An 18,758-nucleotide genomic window follows, 5' to 3' on the forward strand; every position below is an offset into this window, starting at 1 on the left:
ACCAAAGGTTTCAAGGAATCCTATGTAATTCAAAGAAGATGCTAAACGTTTGCATGCTAAAAACACTGGCGGGCTTTAAAATATTAAAGAGACAAAATTATTGATTTTTTTTTTTTTTTTTTTTTTTTTTTTTCTGGCTAAATTTCGCACTCGTTTTCCGTCACGTAATCCGGTCAACCGGAGTAAACTGGGAGCAGTGAATCAAGATGAATGGGTTTCCTTTGGTTAAATGTAGACGTGAACGCCCAGTCCATTACAATCACGTGGTACACATGTGAAAATTACCATAACGATGGCGGATGACTGGGAGGTGGAGCCGGGAAGGAAAACCAAAAAATAACAGCACTTTTCTGCCCAGACAAGCCACTCTACACGACTTAAAAATAATACTGAAACTAAGCCTGTTGATTGAACTTCAGTTTGGAAAATGTCTGGGGACCATACGCCGAGTTTAAGCGAAGAAGATGAGGAGGAAGGATTGGATACATCTGTCCCTAGTGTCCCTACTATGCATGGGTATCTTTCCAAATGGACCAACTATTTACATGGATGGCAAGAAAGATGGGTAGTTTTAAGAGACGGTACTTTGTCCTATTACAAATCTGAGTTCGATACTGCGTTTGGTTGCCGTGGTTCAATCAGTCTAGCTAAGGCAACTATCGAGGTAAGCCTTGTGATTCTTGCTTCCACAAAACACAAATAAGCTGAAATTAAGTCTGATACCATTGCGTCTTCTACATGTAAGCTTATTTACATTCTATTAGTTTCATGAATAGGCTAATATCCATTTATATGGACTTTATTATTTGTTTTTGTTTTAGCTATTTGAACCTCGTATTAATTTTCACGTAGGAGATTCTATGCGTTGTTTTTGTACGTGCATAGTTCTTGTCTCCCAAAGTTGGTGAACGTCTTGAAAACAAGCTTTCAAAATCACAATAAAAACAGATGTTTCCTATTGATTACATCATATTTAACTTGTATCTTAGAAAAACTAACCCCTTAGAAAATTTTTATCGCTGAAATTTTATAGTCTTCGTAATGTTATGAAATCATGTCATCTTTGCGACATTAGTTTACAAAACAAAACTTTATTTTACAGATTATCGACCGATATTACGTTTTGTTTTTCCACAAGATTCTCAAACACATCAACATTTTTTCAAAATATCGTTTTAAATGATATAAAACTTGAACAAACTATTTGTACTTTTTCAATCTATTAATTTAAATTTTAGCCTTTTATTTTTGATTTCGTAATTTTTTAGCAAATAATTTAAAAGTTCAAATTTTACAGTTCATTAGATTTACGAGTGAACTTTCTCGAATAAATTTTTGGCAGGATACCTTAATTAATTTTAATGTGCGTATATTTGACGTTGAAGCACTTCAAAGTATAAATAATTTGACATTGAAGTTCTTCAAAGTATAATAAGTTGGTGGAAATCTCTAACCTAACCACCTGATGACAATAGCTTTTAGTTTACCAAATGAAGAGATTTGATGTCATAGCCAACCTATTGCAAAGGTTTAAAGATTTTCAGATATTTTTTAGATCAAAGGCAGCACCTATTCAGATACTTTAAGACCCTGAGTGTTGGTGAGGCTAAGGTTTGAACCCATAAATTTTTGCACTATAATGCCAATCAGATGGATTCACTGATGAAAGAAAGCAACTTGTCAAAAAGTATTGTGATAATGGTTGGCAAATCAACGCCATGATTCTTATGTTTCTAAGCACAAACTAGTGCTATTCTTGGTTTGCAATCAATCCCAAGAGAGCACAATGACAAAAGGGATGTCCACCATGTTGGAAGATATAACAAAAGAGTTCATTGAAAAATCTTTTATCAAATTCTTCCAACACGGCAGCTATGACGTCTATTGCAAACAAAGAATAGTCCAGTACCCTGCCAACTGAGCCAAGCGCGAGATACTAAACTTTGTGTGTAAAACAATATGACTGCGATATGACTCATTTTCAGAATCATGAGTATGATGATTGCCGATTTGATGTCAGTGTCAATGACTGTATGTATTACCTGAGAACAAAAGACCCAGAGTCAAGACAGAAATGGGTTGATGCCCTGGAAGCTATCAAGGTAATGGATGCATCATAGAACAGATTTCCTCACAAAACACAGTGGTCCTTTTCCAATGGTGCATTGCATTTCTTTTACTTTTTGTTTATTTATATATTTGTTTTTATTGATTTTGAAATTTAATAATACTGTTTGATTTTGAAGAAATTTCCAAATAATGCAAGGATGTGTTCCACATAATCACAACATGGAGTATGTGGAATATTGAATGTACTGTTTATCAATGTTTTTCTAGGCAGCAGAATCTGGCTATGGATCAGAAACAAGCCTTAGAAAAGGTGGTTCTATGCTGTCATTGTCTTCTGTCACAAGCCTGGGAACAACATCTACATCTTCTTTTAAGGTATGATAAAAAATTAATAGAAACCAAAAACATTTGTGCGAGATTACATCATAACCACTTGGATTATTATTGGTTCATTGGTTGCAATTGCATTCAGACATAATTGACCTCTTTACCTTGGGCATAATATTTTCTCATTTCAGACCACATGTCATTCCTTAGAGAATAAAATATTCTTTGTTGGAGTTGTATCCATATTCAAGTACCTTCTCATGCCCAACCTTTAAACAAAGAACAATACTCTTTGGAATGACACATGGTCTGAAATGGGAAAACATTTTGCCCAAACTAAAGAGGTCTATTCTTCATTTAAAGTTTTTGTCATCCTATGTCTTACGATCACCTCTTGTCTCTGCAATAAACGATAAATGTATGCTAAGAGGCTTTCATTATTCATAGAAGGGGTTGGCTGGTGGGTTGGCCTAATAACTGGAATTCAGAATTTTCTCACCATACTATTATCTCTTGTGTCTGCAAGAAACAAAAAATAGTTCATATGTTAAGAGGCTATTTGTAGAAGGTGGTGCAGGTTGCTCTATGACCAGAATCTGAAATCTGCAATCCAGAATAAATATGCCAGATACTGAAACCGGGAATCACCCATCAAAAAGCCAAAGTCTTATGCAAAAAGAAAAGCCCTATTCTCCTATTACACTTCTTTTGACACCAATTAAAACCTAAGAGATTCGAATCGGTTTTGTCACCTTTCAATGTCTTGATACATTCCATACACCATATTAAATGACCATGGAGATAAAGCAAAAAATTCCTACTTTGAAATGGATTTTTGATATTAAAACTGTTTGTGTGGACTATTCCTCTTAAGTATATTGGCTATGTTGTAGGGTTCTAGAAGTTTAAATCGTGTATTTGGTTGAGATCCGACGACAGCTTGGCATCCCAGTGGAAGGGCATTGGTTGCATTGTCACATGATCTTCACAGCAGCTGATCAACATAAATTACTTGCTATTAGGGAACTCTAAAGTGCTTTGAACCCCCAGAGAAACATTTAAAAAAGATAAATGCATATGAAATAAAAATCTTTATTATCTTTCCTACAAATAAGTATTAGGTATCCCAGAAATTATTGACTAGCTACTCCCAAACCTTAAACTTTAAGATGTAAGATGGGATAGACTTTTGCCTCTCTGCATGGTTAATATTGCATTGGTTTTTACTGACTTTTACTGAAGGAAGTTTTTTGTCTATTTGCTTTCCTTACAGAAAACTAGGGGTTTAAGAGAGAAGCTGTTGGAGCTTGAAACCTTCAAAGACATAGTTGGTCGACAGATTGATACTCTACAAACATATTTTGATGCGTGTTCCGAAGTTATGAATGGCTCACAAGTTCACAACAATGACATCAGGGAGAATGATGAAATGTTTGGCAGCAATGAAGCATGTAAATATTTAAGATTTAGAAAAAGAAAACACTGTCCTGTCCTATATAACAAGTTTCATTTCCCCTGTACAGGGGTTTCATGACAGTGACTTCTTGAGGCAAGACAATCGGAAATTTCTCTCTTAACAAATGAAACCACTTTTAATGCAGACACATTGCATTTTTCCTGAACATAGATTGAACTAGAACATGGTTGTCATAAATCTCCTCTATTTTCCCCAAATGTTTAAATCTCTCTATATCAAAGGTTTGGTAGTTACTTTAGGTCCTTCTATATACATGTAAACCTATTTCAAAAAATTTGTCCACTCGAGATCTCAAATGGACAATCTGAGACTGAACAGAATTTTTATTACAATTTGCAGCATGCTACTAGATTTCAGATTTCAGATCTCCAAAAGTTTTTGAAATAGGTATATGGAAAACTTAAGGTTAGGGCAAACTCAAATCTAGCATGATGATACTGTATCAAGGTGTTTTCATTTCATTTTTCTGCTCGACAACAAAAATCCACTACATTTCCACAAATGTTGGTCAAAATATGTGTTCATATAACTTTAGGTCCCTCTAAACAAAACTAATGATCAGTTGTCTTTATTTCAGTGGACCATGATGCGGATGATGAAATGGATGAATTGTCCAAGACCCCCACCCCTTCATATATAGCAGAGAAACTTAGCCAACAAGGCAAAGTTAACAGTACTCTGGAGTCATTAGCAAAGGGAATCGATTTTCGAGGTGAAGCAATAACATTCAAGGCTACAACAGCAGGCATATTGGCAACTCTTGCTCACTGCATTGAAATCATGACAAAAAGAGAAGATTACTGGCATAGAAGACTAGAAAAGGTAAAACAACTATACAATCTCAATGATGCTGCCCAGAAAAATTCTTCCCTTGCCTACCCCAGAGAGGGCAGAGGATACTTTCGAGTATACCAAGAAATACCTCTACCAAGAGCAGTCAAATATCAGGGGCCGCAGAGCAACCTAAAAAGGGAGAAGGGGCTAAGATTGAGGCTAGTATGGGAAAAAGGGGGGGGCTAAGATTGGAAAGATTGCCCCACCCCTTTCACAACCCATGAATATATAATAGTGTTTCAAGTTAACCCATGGTTGAAATTGTTTGATTGAAACTGGTTCGTACAACTTAGCAGAGCCCACTCTTCTTTTCTAAAAGCTGAAGTCCATCCTAAAGTTAATGGAAACAAAATAATAAATGAGCAACCCACAGAAGAAAGAGCATATCAGTGGATAATGGAAAATATGTACATTATTATTAATAAGATTTTTTGATGTTCTCCTCTAAACAGGAAATTGAGAAGCGCAAGAAAGCAGAAGAGGCTGCCAAAAACTCTCTGGCATCTGCAAGAAAACAGGCATTCATTGGAGGACCAGACTTTGAGGTTAGCCTCTTAACTATCTGTCATCAAATAGTTACCTTGGTACTTTTTACTTTTGGGGGGGGGCTCTGTTTGTATGGTGGTAACCAGAGAACAAGTCTTTCCCCCCTTTTCTGGTTTATGGCACCAATTGCTCATTTTTGCAGCCATGCTGATGGCAATCTTTAACATTATTATTATCCTAATATCTTGAAGGAAGGGCCTCACTGTGCTTTGAATGAGGAAGAATTCTATGATGCTATGGAGATTGGCCTTGAAAAACAAGAGGAACAAGATGAAATAGTAAGTGCTGTTACATTGAATTTGATTGTGTTGAATCAAACAGCTTAGATGAAAACTACACTTTAAATTAAAATATTTGTTACAAATTACACTTATTTGTATTATTGGACTAGCATATAATAGGTAATTATATATATATGACTTGCCGTTTTCTTTTCTTAATATTAGGAAAGTAAAAGAAGGACATGTACAATTGACATTCCTGAGCCACCAATGACGATAAAAGATCCACCCCATCGCATGACTAATGAGGTCAGTATATTCATCAAAAAACATCTAAACTTCAAAGTGCAAGCAGATTGCGTATTATTATAATTATAATGCAAGATGTTGGAGCTAAAAGTAATGGTATAATAATAAATCCATTGATTATTCACCAACAAATAACTTATCCAAAAATATTTGATGATTAATTTATATTATCAAATTACCTTCAGGTGCAAGCAAAAGTGGAAGAAAATCTTAGCATAATTAAGGAATGTGTGGATGAAAACTGGTATCTGGTACACGAAGATGGTGAAATGAAGGTAATAGCAGATTATTATGGATCTATGCTATGCAAATGAAATGCAAATGAGACAACAAGCATTGTATCTACCTGATAGCTAGCCTTCTTTGTATGATTCTTGAAACAAAACGAAAATCTCTTTACTGGCTCAACTATTGTAATCTTGGTCAAAGAAAGTTCACTGAAATATTTGAAGTATACGGAAGGAAGAGATCGTTGATCATGGTCATTGAATAGGTTGCTATCAATAGACATCACTTCTGGTTATAGCTTCGTTTTTAATGGCTTTTTTGGTTTCTTGTCATAGAAATAGTCAAATTAATACAATAGTTTGAGGACTTATTTTGACATGTTTTGACTTATTATCTGCTAGTTGCCTCTCAGTCAACCGCTTGTTTGCCCAAAGTCTCTTCCCAAAAAGCATGTTTCATCCCATCCCATTCAGAAAGGCGCTTTTTGTCCTTGTTCACAGGTGGAAGGATATCTTATATTATTGCTTATACTACTTCTCTGTCTCTATGTTAGGTTTATCGCAGAGAATATGAAGAGGGTGGAATCATACTTGATCCAATGAAGGCAACTCATATTATTCAGGTGAGTTTGATCTCTGTCTTGATTACAAGGGGATTTTTATAGACAGGCAAAGTAGCCTGCATGCAGGCTGCCCAATACTCCGTTTTTAACAATAAGGCTGCAGGCTAGATATGAGACTGCAGGAAGGCTACAGAAAGGCACTTAAACTAGTACTCCCTAAAAAAATTTTGGTAATTCACAATCTTATTTAACTTTTTTAAATTTACAGGGAGTAACTGGCCGTGAAATGGCTCACTACTTCTTTGACAAAGACGTTAGAATGGAATTTGATTGTAAGTCTTCTTTAAATGTGTACTTAGATTATAAAAACTAGTCTGTTTTTAGAGGATGACTCTTGACAAATGCATGCAATGGTTAGCGTTTTTAAATGAGGTCGGGCCATCTTGTAATTCGTTGTCCGATTGAGCTCTAGTACTTTGCAGATACTTTTAAAGCTAAGGCGACGTACACCTCAATTGATAAGTTGCAAGCATTTCCAAGAAAGTTAAAAGACAAAACCATGGCAGCCATTGTGGTGCCGTTAACAATGGATGCTAATAAGAAATCTTTTGTGGCACCAAATGGCACCAAAGCTCCCCCGAGAGGCCGCGATGACGTAACGTGCAATCGAAAAATTATTATTTTAAAATCATGAGCAAAAGTTTTGTTAGAGATTGAACCCTCAACCTTACTTACTGACAGCTAAAGCAAATGATGGATCTAACACCAATGCACCAATGCACTAATAAGCCAAACATAAATACAATGGTCAAGGATAACATGCATCACGCATAAAGCACTTGGCATATTCTTCGTTTGTACGTTACGTCATCGCGGCCATGTAGGTACCATTTAACAAAAGATTTCTCATTAGCATCCATCGTTAACGGTACCACAATGGCCGCCATGTTTTTGTCTTTTAACTCTTTTGGGAATGCTTGCAACCCATTAATAATGGCTTACACTACATCTCATCCAATTCTCAACCAAAATAATTGCTTGTTATTTCTTGTCTTTCAGCCACTATTGAATATTTCGATATACTGGAGAAATTATCTGACAGCACGTTAATATTTCATCAAATACTCAAGCGCATTTGGCCATCATCCCAGCGTGACTTTGTGTTTTGTTCTCACATACAAGATATAGCCCCTGAGAATGAAGGGGATAGATTAGACAATGAAGTTGGATATGCATGGCTGGTAACTAATTTTTCCGTGGATCATCCTGATGCCCCGGTAAGCCATTTGAATGTAATAGAAATATTTGAGGAATAGACCTTATCATTCTTTCTCATTTCAGACCTTAAATCGTTTTCTTAAATGCCCCGTCCACACGTATCCGCAAATTTTTGTATCCGCAAATTTTTTTTTTTTTTTTGCGGATACGGGTTGCGTCCACACGTGTCCGGAAATTTTCGAATACGCTCCGAATGCGGATACGTGTGGACGGTCGTATCCGCAAATTTTCGAATACGATGACGTAAACACGATTTTGCGCATGCTCAATAAAAAAAAAACTATCCGTCAAAGGGACTAGGCACTTGCGTGCATTAGGGTGGATCATGAAATTTCCGGATACGTGTGGACAGTGAAAACGATTCGAAAACGATTCGAATACGCTGCGTGTGGACGCGAACATTTCGTATCCGCAAAAAAAAAAAAAAAAAATTTGCGGATATAAAAATTTCTGGATACGTGTGGACGGGACCTTACAGTCATTCTCAATTTCGCGCGCGGAACCGTCGTCCAAACGAAGTAGAAATCAAGGGGCATCCATTATGGCATTTCCATGATGTTCCACTTGCCCTTGAAAGCTTTGGGTCTTTGAAAATGTCATGGAAACACTTTGATTGATGTCTACCAAAATAAAATTTTTTGTGCGACTGCAAATTGTACATTTTGCTTTTAGATAGAACGGTTGTAAGAATAAGAGTAATTGTTTCCGTTGCATGATATTAACGTATCTGCTCAAGCAGTAATTAATGGTAAACAAAGTAAAGAATACCCAAGGGAATGACAAGTTGTCGCAAATGGGAAAAAAACATATTCAGATCGTTAAAAAAGGGGCTTCTACACGCTTAGGTGTATTTTCTAAATCTGTATAATTTTTGATGCTTTTTAGTGATGATCAGAGTATAAACGAAAATAGAGAGGGCGACCAAAGTGCAGACTTCAGTCTAACTTTCTTTTGTCTGTGATTGATTTTTAACGAGTTTGCTCATTATTATCCATTGAATTTACTTTATCTTTTCTCTGCAGATAAACAAATATGTCCGAGTCACATGTAATGTAGCAATGTTCTGTCAAACTCTAATTGAGCCCAGAGAAGAGGGACAGCCATTGTCACGTGACCATATATCTTGTAAAATTACTTACAGTGCTAATGGTAAGTAATGGTAACTCAAATACATCCCCCATTCCATTTGAGGTAGTGAACTATCTTACTTTTTGCTACTATTTTATGATGTAAATTTAGACATTTTCTAACTGTCTTTTGTCTAATTGTCTTTTTTTTTTTTTTTTTTTTTTTTTTTATCAGTTAACCCAGGTGGATGGGCACCGCCATCCGTTGTTCGAGCTCTTTCTAAGAGAGAATACCCAAAGTTTCTTCGCAAGATTTCTTCGCTTTGCCAAGCAGCATATAAAGACAAGGACATTGCAATATAGTCATCTCCTGCAACGTTATAGGAATGACAAAATCATTAAATGTACATCTTATTTTGTGATCAGAAATTATTTTCCAATTAATTGAAGGCAACAAGTTTATTTCAGCGCTTTGTAAATTCAATTTCATCGAAGCTTGTTAACCTTGAGCCATGAGGACCATGAGAAGTAGATAGCTAATTTCAATTAAAGAAAAATTGAAAGAAAATTTAAATTTCATTTAATGAAAAACAAAATTAAAGATTTTAGATCGAATTTCAATTTATGGAAATCTAAATTTTCCATTTCTTTTATAAAACCATGATCTTTATTGGTCGAGCATTTGTTACTCATAGTATATGAGGCCTGGATGGATGATTCCACTGGGATAAACAAGAGAGAGAAATCAATCTGCTGAAAACTGAAGTGTACACATATATTTACATCGAAACAAATACTTGCTCTATAACTTGCTATCGTTTATTTTCAAAACAAACAATGATCAGTATGATATGTAGCTGAAACGTTCTAAAGAGACGTAACCAATTTCGAAAAACGTTGGTTGGAGATCCGGTGAAATCTTAAATCTGGAACGTAGTTTCCTTTTACGTTGGAATATGAAGCATGAACATGGAGTTAGAAATTTGATTTTTCGTATTCGTTTAGCCAGAAAAAATAAGAGCACGAAAATTCCGTTTTAGGTGGTTCAGATCGCCAATTGATCTCCGACCGACGTTTTTTGAAATAGTGAATGCAAAGGTACATTTGGCGTTATAGTACGATAACCCAAGATATCTTTTTAAGATCGCTAAATAAAGATTTTACTATGGCAGAGAAACTTCGTTATTATAATAGACCATTTTTATAGTATATGCATATTGTGACGCGGGTTGGAAACATGTTGGGGCCAAGAGAGCATAATAATTATTCTAATAATTAATTCTAAGGGGATGGATAAAATGAAGAAAAAGCCATCCAAATCGCCTGAAATTGAGCATAATCATAAAAAACGTACTGATAAACAAACGTCAAACTAAGGTTAATGAATGTTATTCTCATATATATTTCTATATAAAATACGATTCAAAAAAAATCCCCATCATTCTTTATACACGCACAGAGCTTGGGCTGCCTGTGTTTTCTCCAGGTCTCCAGGTTCTTTTTAGTTTCTTCGTTTTCCCGCCATTTCTTACAAGTTGCACGCGCGCGTTATTTTTGGCGGGAAAATCGGAAGTCCGTGTTATTTGGCAAAACGTCTAAAACGAACTTCCTCCAGAACAAGAAACGAGCTCGAGTGTCGTGTTTTATCTTCAAATAATTTGCAAGCAAAATAAATAGCTTGTACCATGGAATGGGAAATAAATTCACCAGAAGTGAATATCCATAGCCCTCCGAAACTCACAAGAATCATTGGACTTGATTCTTCAAAATTTACAGTGTGCCAACCAAACCAAGATAAAAAGGGCGTGCACAACGAAGAGAAAGATGAAGAGAGTGAATTCTCTCTTCCAGCATTAGCAGGCGAAGTAGCGGATGCTCAGAAACTACAAGCACTTGAAATAACCAATAGGCAAGAAGTTTTGATTGAATTAAAGGTAGCAAGTTTACGAGATTGGTATTTTTTCCTCTTGAGAAAACTTGACCTTAACTTTTATCGTTTTGACGAATTCTATCTCCTTTTCACATTTTCATACCTTTAATATTGAATCTGCTTATGGAAGAAAAATTATCTTAAAGGTAAGTGAAATTTGGATTTTAATGTGAGATATTTTGCGTTATGTACTCTTTAAAAAACTGAGTTTATTCGGGTTCGTTGAGTTACTAAAGTCTAAATTGACCATGAACTGCTCGTTTTATTACATAAGCTTATAAACTCTTATTGGCATCAATGGTTTGTTTTATACCTTTTTAAAAGTTCAAGAGAAGATCGAAATGGTTAGAGCAGAAATATCTAGTTTGGCTAGAAAAGTCTGTGTAACGGAAGAAGAAGTCATTACCTGCCAAAACAAATGCAAAGTAGAACAAAAGGGTAAAGAACTTGTACTAGTTAGTTGTTCATTCTCCATTTCTTGTTCCTATCTTCTCATCTAGTCTTCAATATTCACTTGACACCTTTGCATTGATTCTGTAAAGATGGCATTCGTTCCTTGATTCTATTGATGAGGGTAATGAAGGGGGTGTCCCAATCCCATTTCCCAGCCCTCATTTTGACCAAGTCCAATAGTCTCAAAAAGTCCCAGCCTTTGTTTTGCTCAAATCTCAATCCCATTCCCATTTTATGATTGTGTTTTCGTTTGTGAATCCCATTCACAGGGGGGGGAAATTCCAATTTTCCAGCCAAAAAACGGTGAATCTTACGCCTTCCATTTTACCTCTTCAAGACCCTCATTAATCCATTCATTATTCGATTATTTATTGATTAAATAATTCATTAATTTAATTTAATGTGGTTTTTTTTTTAAATTTCCATTTAATGTCTGTTCAATTTATTGACCTTTTTCTTTTTTCTCATCTCTATGTTAATGCTTTCTTTTCATTCTAGCTGATATTTATTTCTTTTATGATTTTTGTTTATATCCTCTTTTCTTTTATATTCCTTCCTTTCTTTCTTACATTGTAATTATTCCTTCTTTTCTTTCTTTCTTCCTTCCTTCCTTCCTTCCTTTCTTTCTTTCTTCTTCTCTTTCTTTTATCCATTTATCTATCCATCCATTCATCTATCCATTAAGATAACGTTTAAAACGTTTTAACATTTTACGTTACTTTTAAAGCAGCCCTATATTTCACTTCGTACCTTATTCTTTTTACAGACATTGAAAAACTTATAGCTTTACAAAGAACACTAACCTGTCAAATAAAAAGCGAGCGGCAACAACTGGACAACGACAAAGAGTAAGTGCTCCTTTGAAGTGTGGTCAATTAAGTGTTTAAATATATTTGATTGAATGTTCTATTTTTCACTTTAATCTGTAGCAAATATAACGAATATTTCAATAAAATGGATGCACATCGCTTACTTGTTGAAGAATACGAGTCAAGTAGTGACATTAGGAAAGAAATATCAAGCCTGGAGGAAGAAACTAAAAAACTCAAAGAAGAAAGTAAGCATCATCAACGGAAATAGAGGGGATTTTTCAGTACCTAATAATTTTGTACTTCCTTTTCAATAATCCTATGTTGTACAGTAGTGGGTACTCCTTTTGATGTTTCCCCATCCTTACCATCTCAATGGACATTTTAAATTGATTCAGTAATATATAGAGTCTTTCTCTGAGGTAGAGTGGCCTCAACTATTCCTATTTCACAGGTTCTTTTTTCTAATATTCGTAGGCGTTGTACTACATATACTAATATGCTAATCTTATGAAATACGTTTTTGGTTTGCAGTTACTTTTTTCAGAAATGGACAGCATCAAGACACTGTTGGGATCGCTGAAGAATATGAAATACTCAAAACAGAAATTTCCCATTTGAAGCAGACAAGAAAAGAAATGGAGAAAGAGATGGAACATATAAAGCTCCAGGTAGACACTTTCTAGTCCACTTCCTATTTTCTCGTGCCTGTCAGCTATTATAAAAGTGCTTGAAGTGAGGGAAACGTGCTAATTTTCTTTTTATCGAGAAAAGTTCACTCACAAGGTGACTGAGGACGTATATTGAGAAATGCTTTATTTACAGTTTTTTGTCGGCTTGTTATTCTGGCAGATAAAAAGTGAAGATGAGCGTCAAGCACAGCTGAAAAAAGAGATACATCTTTTACAAGTAAGTGCGTATGGAAATGATCCTTCTCTTTCGAGATTTAGCGCATCAACTCTTGAAGTTAAAATCCAAGGGTTAAGAGATATCGTCCAACCATTTTCATTTTTTTAACATTTTTGCATCTTAACTAGAAAATGGCCCCAAAGAAAGAAAGAAAGAAACGGAGAAACAAATAAAGAAAGGAATAAAAAAAGCAAGGTGTCTTGAGTAATTTGGATAAGTGCGCAACTTCGAGAGAAAGAGTATTGAGTTGAGGCGTTCCCCTTAGCGTTCAGCGATCAATATTGCGGGCTCAGAAATCGGAACCATCCGATTCCGGTCTCTGAGCCCAGCGATATTGACCGCTGATCGCTAAGGGGACCACCTCAACTTACCTGTACTTCTACTAGAAAGGTTTATCAAAATGCCATCTATGCGAAACACTAGAGTTGTATGATGCTTGCGCGGAATAATAAAAGTACCTATAATAGTGTTCAGCAAGAAAAGAATTGGAAAAAACCTAACTAGAACAGAACTGCGGGTCAAATACGGACGTCAAAGAGTCTTTTTAGCTAAAAAGTGTCTTTACTTTACCTTACACTAATGCTATGCTTTAATCACCAAATATATTTGCTTATTTTACCATGAGCAATTGTTTTCATTTACCACCAGAAGCGCAATCATGCACAGCTTACTCGACTCCAGCGGCAGCTGCAAGAGGCTTTGGGAAGGAGCAGGCATTGGAACGAGGAAGCTTGTAAACTGGAAACTAGTATTGCGCAGCTTCGCGAGAAAATAGAAGAGTGAAAAAGTGAGTAAACTGATCCCATTCTTTGATTACCCTATAGTAGACTTAACAATAGCTTTAAGAAAACACTTTCAGTGGCAATAAAATATTGCTTTATTCGTTTTTGAAATTTAAAATAACTATGAAGCATTTTTTTTTTTAAACTAACTATTTTAAGTAATAGAGTAAACTCTAAAAACATGAACGTCTTTTTTCCTTACCTATGGACAGCGTTAAAAATTACTTAACTAATATTTTTGTAGCCTATATAATTCTTAAGTGTTTTTATAAGAAACGAGTGATAGAATATTTTTTTGGGGATGACCTATTAAAAGATGGAAGCATGTTACTTTCGATTCTTTTTGTTTCTGTTTTCTTCCTTACGTTTCTCTCAACTCTAAGTTAAAACCTCTTGTGGATGTACACAGAGAAAGGGCGTGGTCTTAAAGTTAGACCAAATTTTCCATTCAAATCAGCACTTTCTCCCGCCATCTCGAACGAGAAGTTGTGCAATAGCCCTGCCACAAGAAGAAACAACTCGGATTTTGCCACAGTTGATCCGAGACATTTTCTCGTGCCGGTCGAAAATGGAAGTGCTAGCATCCAATCATCGTTAACTAACTGGTTTGTTACTGGATCTAGAAAGCGGTAGGGGTTAAAAATGTTGGGCCTTTCGAAGCTGTTGGGGTCGTGGTTGATAGCCCATAGATTAAGCAACACAAGTGTTCCCTTGTCAACTCTATAGCCACTTATCACCGCATCTTGACTGCAGTAATGTGGCAGACCAAGGGGTAACACAGAGGACATGCGTAGTACCTCCAGCACTGTTGCTTGTAGAAGAGGCATTTCAGACTTATCTTCCAAACTCGGAGAACGGTTGCTTGTCTTACCAATTGCACCTTTAAGCTCGTCATACAGCTGTTCTTGAAGTGATTTATTGCTTGCTAAAAATGCTACAGCCCATATCATGGATGTCGACACTGTCTCAAGTCCTGCACCAAAAAGGTCAGCTAGTATTTGCACCATGCTGTCTTCACTAAGAGTTTGCTCAGTGAGCGCCTCCCCTTTAAGTGCCTCTGTAATACAAGAGTGAATGTTGTTGTCACCTCTAGTAGTATGTCCCTGGTAAATACGCTTTACAGAATCCATCAATTGGTCCACGGAAAGTTTAATTTTTCTCGTCTGGTTCTTGAACAAAGCTGCTAACCAAGGAAAGAAATCCACAAGATTGACAGCAGAATTGTTTTCTACAAAAGTCGCAGACTGTCCAACGATATGATAGAAGTCTTCCGCAAACATTCCTGCAAGATCGTCGCCAAACATGAGGATCCTGAAGGAAAACTTAAACACCAATTCTTTCATTAAAGACGTTGGGTCAATCGGTTCGTTTGATTGGTCAAGTCCTAAGAGATACTTTAGATGCATTATTTCATCACTTGCTATTTGATCAAATCTTTCTCCGTTTTCATACATCTTGGTAAGGGCTCTTGAAGCAAACCTCTTATGGTAGCAGTACCACTGGCCAGCGTTACCAAAAGAAATGCTCTGTCCGTTGTTACTGTTGACCTGGAAACTTTGCAGAGGAGGGCGATCTGAGAAATGACGAGCATTTTTGACCAGCATCTCTTGAGCCATTTTCACAGAATTCAGGACTACCACTTTTCTGCTACCAAGGCGCAGACTATAGATTTCTCCATATAAATCAGCTAGATGGGTTAGGTTTAAATGTGGTTGACTTCCTAACAGTGAAATGTTTCCTACAATGGGGAGCGCAAATGGTCCAGGTGGATCTCTGAGGGTTTCCTCCGGTAATTCGTTGAGTCTTACCAGTTTAGACCAAAATAGGTACATTAACAGTGCCACCAACACAGTGCACATGATTGGATGAAGCAAGTATGAGAAACAAATGTACTGATCGTAATCCATTCTGCAACGATAGAGTTTCTATATGCGTGTTACTTGTGCTTTTGGATTATGCTTCTTCTAAATAATTGTCCGCTATTTATACCAAAAGTGTAGACAGGCCTCACATGTTTATCAGAAAACTATACAATAGCTCCGGTGTTAATCATCGAATCAAAATAATACCAAGGTCAATAGCCTACAACAGAGTTATATATGACCCTGTTGTAGCCAATGTCAAGGTAACGCGTTGCTAAACGTACGCCTTTTTGAAATGTTAGAATTGTCATACATTGCCTAGTTATTGTAATGAACATTGCACCCTGCAGATAAATTTGGAATAAAGTTGAAATATTAGTGAATATATTGTTTACCACCTTTTTTTTTGTTGCCAACTATTTTTGTGTGTGTACGTGCGTTGCATACCCATCTTTTATTTTGTGTTTTGATATAGAATGCTGTCCCAGTCACGGATTATAATAGGACTGACAGAAAAGAATAATAACTATTTAATATACTCGTGCCCGTGTATATAACGATTTCGTAAAGTAAACTATTTTCATAGTCATAGCATATATCAACCATATGCTGGAAATAATAAGCTTTACTTTAATCTTATCCGAGTACTCGTATGTCATTTGCCTGTCATCAGAGCGAGCGTGTCGCCAGGTTGTTACAGTAATGTCTAGCCACATAGAGTTAGCACCGATTATGAACGGCTTTATACTATTTTAACGCGGAAGCCAAGGTCAAATTTACTTAACTCAGTCGAGTATTATTTCCGATAACACATAAATGTTTAAAAATATACCATGACTTTTTTCCTCTTTATCTATCTTATGTGATTTCATCTTTACGGAATTGAAGACTCTTTTGTCGGACGCTATAGACCTATTCCACTACTGTTTTACCATTAAAAACCACGTGTTATTTCCTTGAGTATCATTTCTTTGTTTAATGATTACGCATCATAAGACACATGAAAACAAATCAATCGTGCAATGTTTCCCCATTTCAAACCACGTGCCATTCCCAAATATTTCGTTTCTTTGTTTAAAGGTTACACACGAGAGCCACATGGATGTGGATACAACTCAAACGAGGAATCTTTTTCTCTGGGAATGATACGTGATCTGAAATAGATAAACATTGGAGCAAGACGAATTAGGTCTATTCTCAAGCGAGTGAAACGCGATCTGAAAGGGGAAAATATTATGCCTAGATACCATTTCAAGAGCAGTGCATTCAATCTAATTCTTTATACACTTAGTACAAATTCCTTCACATATGTCCCGCATTTCGATGCGGTTACATCATACACAGATATCCCGTGACAGATATCTTTGTCCGGTCTTAAGATATTCTTCATCGTGGGCAACTGCAATTATTGACCGGGACGAGTCATGTGCGTGGCATGTGACGGGATGAATGGCACAATGTTTAATATCAGGGTTCGTGCTACTCCTTGGAATCCTTGAAAAGCCCTGGAATCCACAACCCATTTTTAAGTGCACTTGAAAAGCCCTTAAAAAAAGCAAAGTTGCTGGATACTCCTGGTATACACCTTGAAAATGCAACGGTTACTTATTTATTATGATAATCTACTGTAACCTAATTTTTGTTGAAAATCCATTTATTACTTACGTGAATAAGGTTGTTAACTTATATGCTATTTTCCATTATTTTACGTCGATGATATGGAGCCTAAAAATAACGTATTGTATCTATGCATTGTTCAGAAGAAATTCACAAGCAAAATTGATTCTTGATAATCATAAATTTGGACCTTGAAAAGTCCTTAAAAAGTCCTTGAATTTTGTGTCGGAGGTGTAGCACGAACCCTGAATATTGAGTTTAGTAGCCTGGTATGCCAATAGCAATGCCAAACTGTACTAGTTCAATGCCAAGGTTAGAATGAGTGGCAATTTAAGACATGTAAGATTTATATATTTTTTCGTTATAAATAGTTCACAATGCCCATTGCAATTTCAACATGCATCAGCGCATTGCCAAGGTTAATATATCCGCAATCTAAGACAGGCTACTAGTTTGATTGATTTATTGATTGATTGATTGGGAATAGCTTAATGCAATGTCAAAATACATCAGACAAGTGCACTGCCAAGGTTAGAATCTGAGATTTAAGACATCAGTGTTAGATTTTCATTCAGATGCTAGCTTTGTCCTTGAGTTACAAGTGACTAGTCTCTTCCGCAGCCGTCATTAGTTGTGAGGATCTTGGACCGAAAATAATGATGGCTGTGGAGGAGACTAACAACTGACCGCCTTTAATTCGTCCAAAAAGTTTCGTTCTACGCTAATAACCACTCGCAGTCTACCCAAAAGGTCTTCACGTTGCTATTCGCGCAAATGCTCCTATAATTTTTTAAGTACAAATTCCAGCAAATTATAATCATGATACTACCACATCAACTGCGGTAGAGTAAAGGCGATCCTTGGACTAGTCTGCATAGCGGCTCTGAGGGCTTTGGCTACCCTTGAACACGCAGCGGTAAGACCCGTTGAACCGAAAGATGATTGCGGAACAAAGTCCGCTTGGGTTTCAATCAACCGTTTATTAGGTAAAAAACGTTTGACCTTGATACAACAGGATAATGTAATTGTTCACATAACCTTGGCAAAGACCCAATATGCTGTAAAAACAAAACTTATTGGCCATCTGCGTTAAAACAGTTTTTCTTATGAGTAACCGAACTTCGCGATCGGACGTCCTGGCAACCATGAGGTTGAGGATGAGGTAATTTGTTTGTTATTGCAACTTTTGCCTTGATGGTGGCCGAGACGGCCGAAAGCTCGGTGTTAATAAAACGAATAAAATGAATCAGTTCCAATGCATGCAGATACCAACTTTGTTTATAGAGTATAACACTTGGAAGGAATTTAACTGAAGCTCGTGGTCCTCTTTTAACGTACGTCTTTAGTCGATTAGGGACGCATCATCATCATCATCATCAGTCGACAAGCTGAGTCGACTTCCGTTAACGTACTCAGAGACACTAGCTCTAGTTCCTCTGTTCTGGCACGGGAGTCTCCATCGGGAGTATGTTGGCTC

The 18,758-nt window shown here is 36.4% G+C and overlaps 3 protein-coding genes across 3 annotated transcripts; 2 read left to right on the plus strand and 1 right to left on the minus strand.

Moving 5' to 3' along the window:
- The first annotated feature begins 277 nt into the window (after window positions 1-277).
- Window positions 278-10,096, plus strand: LOC116295537 (ceramide transfer protein). Its single transcript, XM_031703385.2, has 14 exons — window positions 278-664; window positions 1,986-2,102; window positions 2,338-2,445; window positions 3,671-3,848; window positions 4,452-4,696; window positions 5,161-5,253; window positions 5,446-5,532; window positions 5,701-5,784; window positions 5,970-6,059; window positions 6,566-6,634; window positions 6,843-6,906; window positions 7,634-7,851; window positions 8,875-9,001; window positions 9,155-10,096. Exons 1-14 carry the CDS (start codon window positions 428-430, stop codon window positions 9,280-9,282), a joined length of 1,845 nt encoding a protein of 614 aa, XP_031559245.2. The 5' UTR covers window positions 278-427; the 3' UTR covers window positions 9,283-10,096.
- A 508-nt stretch (window positions 10,097-10,604) lies between these two features.
- Window positions 10,605-13,803, plus strand: LOC116295531 (uncharacterized). Its single transcript, XM_031703372.2, has 7 exons — window positions 10,605-10,860; window positions 11,174-11,287; window positions 12,069-12,150; window positions 12,232-12,359; window positions 12,646-12,782; window positions 12,964-13,020; window positions 13,669-13,803. The coding sequence occupies exons 1-7, from the start codon at window positions 10,605-10,607 to the stop codon at window positions 13,801-13,803; spliced, it is 909 nt and encodes a 302-aa protein (XP_031559232.2).
- Window positions 13,804-13,951: 148 nt separating this feature from the next.
- On the minus strand, window positions 13,952-15,847 carry LOC116295529 (cytochrome P450 1A1-like). The gene has a single exon (XM_031703370.2). The coding sequence runs from the start codon at window positions 15,707-15,709 to the stop codon at window positions 14,186-14,188; it is 1,524 nt and encodes a 507-aa protein (XP_031559230.2). The 5' UTR covers window positions 15,710-15,847; the 3' UTR covers window positions 13,952-14,185.
- Window positions 15,848-18,758: the final 2,911 nt, after the last annotated feature.

Source organism: Actinia tenebrosa, unplaced genomic scaffold, assembly GCF_029948245.1.
Source record: "Actinia tenebrosa isolate PJP-AT-01 unplaced genomic scaffold, QUT_ActTen_1.0 PGA_scaffold5__44_contigs__length_20552954, whole genome shotgun sequence".
NCBI classification, from domain to species: domain Eukaryota; kingdom Metazoa; phylum Cnidaria; class Anthozoa; order Actiniaria; family Actiniidae; genus Actinia; species Actinia tenebrosa.

Bases quoted from the DNA above. Each gene is read 5' to 3' on its own strand.
- LOC116295537 (XM_031703385.2), top strand. From the start codon at position 428: ATGTCTGGGGACCATACGCCGAGTTTAAGCGAAGAAGATGAGGAGGAA. The intron at 665-1,985 runs GTAAGCCTTGTG...ACTCATTTTCAG, and splicing joins TAGCTAAGGCAACTATCGAG to AATCATGAGTATGATGATTG. The intron at 9,002-9,154 runs GTAAGTAATGGT...TTTTTTTATCAG, and splicing joins AATTACTTACAGTGCTAATG to TTAACCCAGGTGGATGGGCA.
- LOC116295531 (XM_031703372.2), top strand. From the start codon at position 10,605: ATGGAATGGGAAATAAATTCACCAGAAGTGAATATCCATAGCCCTCCG. The intron at 12,783-12,963 runs GTAGACACTTTC...TTATTCTGGCAG, and splicing joins TGGAACATATAAAGCTCCAG to ATAAAAAGTGAAGATGAGCG. The intron at 13,021-13,668 runs GTAAGTGCGTAT...ATTTACCACCAG, and splicing joins AAGAGATACATCTTTTACAA to AAGCGCAATCATGCACAGCT.
- LOC116295529 (XM_031703370.2), bottom strand. From the start codon at position 15,709: ATGGATTACGATCAGTACATTTGTTTCTCATACTTGCTTCATCCAATC.